General features: G+C 40.3%; 1 protein-coding gene across 1 annotated transcript in view; it reads right to left on the reverse strand.

Moving 5' to 3' along the window:
• RCBTB1 (RCC1 and BTB domain containing protein 1) overlaps positions 1–5,146 on the reverse strand; it is a gene marked incomplete at its 3' end in the record, with an annotated part of 11,133 nt that overhangs the window by 1,467 nt on the left and 4,520 nt on the right. The window contains 5 exon segments of the mRNA XM_072398654.1: positions 1,528–1,597; positions 3,121–3,311; positions 3,675–3,814; positions 4,635–4,742; positions 4,948–5,106. Coding sequence (XP_072254755.1) covers positions 1,528–1,597; positions 3,121–3,311; positions 3,675–3,814; positions 4,635–4,742; positions 4,948–5,106 — 668 coding nt within the window.

Here is a 5,146-nt window from a genome sequence, read left to right on the forward strand (position 1 = left end):
GAAGATTTTAGCTAAAACACTGGGCTGGGATGATAGCAAGAAAAAACCAGCTTGTAAGTCAAAGCAGAGAGAAATGTCTAACAGGTTTCAATAGGAGCTCCTGAAACACCAAGAGGACCAATTTAAATAGATCAGGGTGTACTGATCACACAGAAACAGATGAAGGTTGCCCAAGAACTGGGTTATTGGTGTGGAAGTTGGGGAACCACCTTGTTCCAGTTGGTATTCCTTTAAATTACATACCAAGGTGTGAAGTGGTGTGAAATCGTCTAGGTTAAAACATTGGATATAGAAGACAAAAAAAATTTTGGTGCCCTGATCTTTGTTCAGTGATTTTTTTAAACATCATATCTCTATTTACTTTATTCAATTAGAAACAAAGCTTGTGTATTCAAAAGACTCAATACCCAAACACAAGTGAAATAACCTGGCATATGAGGAGAGGAATATGCAGTTAGAAATAGTTTTTTCCCCCTCAACATTTACACCTTCCATTCTGTTCTTGGAGTATCAAGATTTGTCTTGTGCCTACCATGGTGTTGGGATTATAGAGTCTGTCCAAACTAAGTGAATATAATACTGGGGCATTTTCTTGCTACTTATGCAAATCGATCGTCCAAGCCAGGTATGTCCATAGGTATCCAAAGCTAGAATCAGATGTTCTGCCAAAGATTACAGAAAAAAAGGTTTGTTCCTCCTCAATTGATGTACAGCACTGGGATAGCATAGGCCAAAAAAGACATTGGATAGCAGCCAAATATATATATATATATATATATATATATATATACATACATACACACATATACACACACACGAATACGAGACTAGGCTTCCACAACCGCAAAGCCAAGGACACATGAGGAGGAGGTAGACTAAACCTTTCCACACCCAGCAGGAAAATGGGGGCTTTACAAATGGCATACGGACGTAAGAAAATGCACCGCAACCAACTCAACCAGGAACAGTCTGCAATATCCTCAAAAGGCTCCCAAGGGACTACCAGGCTCACCACACAATTTCTGATTCACCCGAGTCTGGTACAGCAAGGTCAACTGTATTGAAAAACTCATCCTCCAAGAACACTAGCAATACACCAAGGAATTCTGGTAGTAGAGCAAAAAATGGCCTACAATTTGTTTACTAGAGTCAAATTCACGTGTTGGACATTTTAAGGTCCTTAGGGAATAAAAAAAGAAATCTGTTGGGAGTGATTGACAGGCCATTATATATCAGCAGTGGAGTTTGCGGCTCTGGCTGGTGCGCCCCCCAGAGCTGTGGACCATGTCTTGCGCATGGATCGCAGGCTCAGGATGGTTTTTGTCCCTGGACCCGCCCACAGGTCTCTTGCGAAATGGCTACCCGTGCTATCCATAGTCCATTTAGTGGTCTGTGAGGTCCAAAAGGTTGCCAACCACTGTCATATACAAGTACAAAAAATCTAATCAATACCGTATGATCAAACACTCAGCCTCATTAGTGACGACATCTTGAAAAATTAAAATCATTTCAAAGATTTATACTTGCCTGATTTTCAAGACTGCCCGGTGAACATGTATATCTTTTCCTTCCACTCTGAATCTTACACCACCCCACCCTGGGGAATGAATACAGGGGTACATAAAACCCCTTACTCATTCCCTGAAAGGGTTAAAATATAAAAATAGACAAGGCTTTAATGTTAAATTATTTTATTAAATGTTTGTGTAACTAAACTAAACTGTGTTTCCTATTTCTCAGCCAATCACAGAGCACTAGAGATGAATGGGCACAAGTCTCCCCATTCATGTCTAGTGGTGAATGGCTGAGGTTTTACGTTTCTCAGCCAATCACAGAGCACTAGGGGTGAATGGAGAGGTTTGTCCTCATTTAACCCCTAGTGCCCTGCGACCCCTCACTGTCAGGAGGATTTCCAGGGCTGTGTTCATTGCAACCCTGGAAATCATCCTGTCATTGAGATAACCTGTAAAAATAAAAAGTTTTGTAACACAAACATTTAATAAAATAATTTAACATTAAAGCCTTGTCCAAATTTTTTACACATATTTTAACCCTTTCAGGGAATGAGTAAAGGGTTTTATGTACCCCTGTACTCATTCCCTGAAAGGGTTAAAAGTAAAATTTTTATAAACGCTTATGTAAAATCGTGGCAAATCGCGGTAAAACGCGTCATAGGCGTTTATAAAAGTTTTTTTAGCGTTTTAAAGTTAAGCTTTAAAAAGCTTGTAAAAGCTGTTCATGTAGACCCAGCCTAAATGGAAATGTTTCTAGTTCCAGTAACATACACCCACCAAATACTTCTTGGATCATCTCCAGGGCCCTACATCTCTGCTTTCCTGAGAAATTAGGGTTAACAGAAGTAAGTGGCCAGCTGTGTGTGACAGGATAGCATGGTATGAAGTACAGTTTTTCTCTGATGTGATGGCACTGCAGCAATAAAATTTTAGGGGGAGTTAGCCACAAGAGTTCCCCAATTATCATACATTTTGATATACCTACAGCTGCCCTTTCAGGATTCAAAGAACATAAGGGGACATTTATGTGTGACAGGGCACCATGGTATGGTAGCAATGATAAAATTTTAGTGTGTGTGTGTGTGTGTGTGTGTGTGTGTGGGGGGGGGTAGTAGCCACAAGAAAATATCTCCGATTGTTGATAGAATTTTATGCTTGTGACCTTGTATCTGGCAACATGTTACGTGTAGAGGGCCTGGTTTAGTAGCACCTTTTAGGGTCCCCTGTGTACCCTGAAAATTTCACACTTCTTTGACAATTAGTGAAGGGGATAATGACAGTTGCATGGACACAGACACAGCTCTCATGCTGCTGGGATTATCTCACAGTACAAGGTGAGCGGGTAGCAGGGTCCCTCTCCTGGAAGCACAATTCCATAGAAAAACATAGGTTAATGCAAGAGCCCCATTGCCTGCAACACAATGAGCAGAGAGAATGAATAGAGGGCCGGATCTGACACCTCCGTGGGCCCTAGGTTGGGCACCCTCGATCATTTGATACATGTCCTATTTAATGTACAGCGCTGCGTAATATGTTGGCGCTATATAAATCCTGTTTAATAATAATAATAATGTCTTAATGATGCCATCAATTTGCCAAGATTTACCTATTGAGAGCATTCTCCACATCACAGGTGGATTTGAGAAACAGGCAAAGACATCATCTGTACAAGTGAAGTTTGTGAGCAAAGGAGAAAGGATGATCTGGCCACGACATGGTCCCCACATGTATACTTGTCCAGATTGAGATTTGGCAGCAGAGGTGTGAGATGAGTGGCAAGCTGCAACCTCCACGATACTATAGAGCACAAAGCACAATTAGTCCTTATATACCAATTAGAGTTCATTATATAAAAAAAAAAACCATTTTTCATGCAGCTCACCTGTCCTAGGTCAGGGACTTTAAATCATTAAAAATAAAATGCAAACCCACATCAAAAGAAACCTGGAGCTTGCCATTGTTGGCTTTCGAAAAATGCTGGTTGCCAGCATTTGTTACTAATCTTTAATTGCGTTTATAGGTTTGGACCTAATTGAAGTAAAAATTCCTGTCCTGAGTGACAGAAAGCACAGAAACCACCTAAATACGATAAAATGCCATGCAAATCATATCCGGAAGAGAACATCCACACTCTATGGAAGAAAAGGCCTGCTATAGTACCGTTCATTTGTTTCAACTTTCACTGGAGAGAGCTGGTTACTCTTGTTTCCAATGCCCAGCTGCCCGTTCATGTTTGCTCCCCAGGAGTAGAGATAACCCTGATCCGTAAGGCCCATAGTATGGCTATAACCACACACAATCTGCAAAAACAAACAATTTTTTTTTAAGCCTACAGGTTACAGACATAGCAAACACCAATATCAAATACTCCAAATGCTTTTTGCTTGATTTTAGCCCTAGTTACCAAATACAACTGATGCAAGTGGGGTGAGTAATCTTGCTCATACATCAGCCACAGGGGATGTCCTCAAATATACAGAAAACAAAAGTTGGCGTATTTGTGAGCTATGCCAACGCAGATGGTGTAGGATGACACCCATGCAAAGCAATATCAAAATAATGTAATGCCCATCAGAACTACACAAGTCCCACAACACTCGGCTTCTCCTGCAAAAGTTGAAGCTGCCACCCTTCCACCTACTGAGCCTTCCCATCTGTGGAGCTTTATTGTGAGGCCATGTTTTCTTTAACACAGATCACAAAACTTTGAGGACCTCTTTAAACCCCAGTTATATATAGATGTATCCTATACCTAATGAATGCACTAAAAAAGACATGATAAAAGCAAATCCGTATTATCTAGTAGTAACTAGCAGTAGTTAATCTTGTTCAACTGGGTTGTTTTTGAAATGTTACAACATTTTGCAACTTATCCAAGTCATGTTTCCAGGCTGCCCGAGGAGACAGACCAGTTTTCAAGAAGTATGAATGGTAAGAAGTTGCTTGTTTTGCACTGCAATCAAAAAACATTCAAAAAGTTGGTTCTGTAAAGTGTACATAAAACACAGTGCTGGAAACCACATTCAAAGCCTGAAGAGGTCTCCATAAAGTTTTGTTTTAGGCAGCTCCAAAAACAAAGCACAATATTTTTAAATGCGGATATAATACAGTATAACATACCTGAACCACACAAACTTGCTGGACAAACACTACTCGGCATGGTATTAACTGGTTTCCAGTACTGCCCAGCCCAAGCTGGCCAGTGCCGTTATAACCCCAGCCATAAACCTGGGAAAAGAAAGGAACAGTTAAAAGTTAACACAGCTTTTATTAAACATAAGGAATGCAGGTAGATGTTAATGCAATCCAAAATGACATACAAAACCTAGAGCATACATTAAGCTATAAAGCATATACTCCAATCATTAAAACTTCCACATCAGCCTAACGTCTGATCTAAAAAATAAATAAAAAAATAATAATCTGAACTTACCTGTCCATTATCAGTTATGGCCATGGAACAAGTTGGACCAGCTGCAACAGCAACAACCGTCTTGCTCTGCAACTGTGCAGACACTTTCCGGGGAACTGGTTGGTTTGAAGTGGTCCCTGTGCCAATCTGTCCACAATTATTATAGCCCCAGGCAAATACCTAAATTTTAAGAATCAAACCTTTACCAAAAGGCAATTCA

This window comes from Pyxicephalus adspersus, chromosome 1 (genome assembly GCF_032062135.1).
Source record: "Pyxicephalus adspersus chromosome 1, UCB_Pads_2.0, whole genome shotgun sequence".
In the NCBI taxonomy this organism is placed as follows: Eukaryota; Metazoa; Chordata; class Amphibia; order Anura; family Pyxicephalidae; genus Pyxicephalus; species Pyxicephalus adspersus.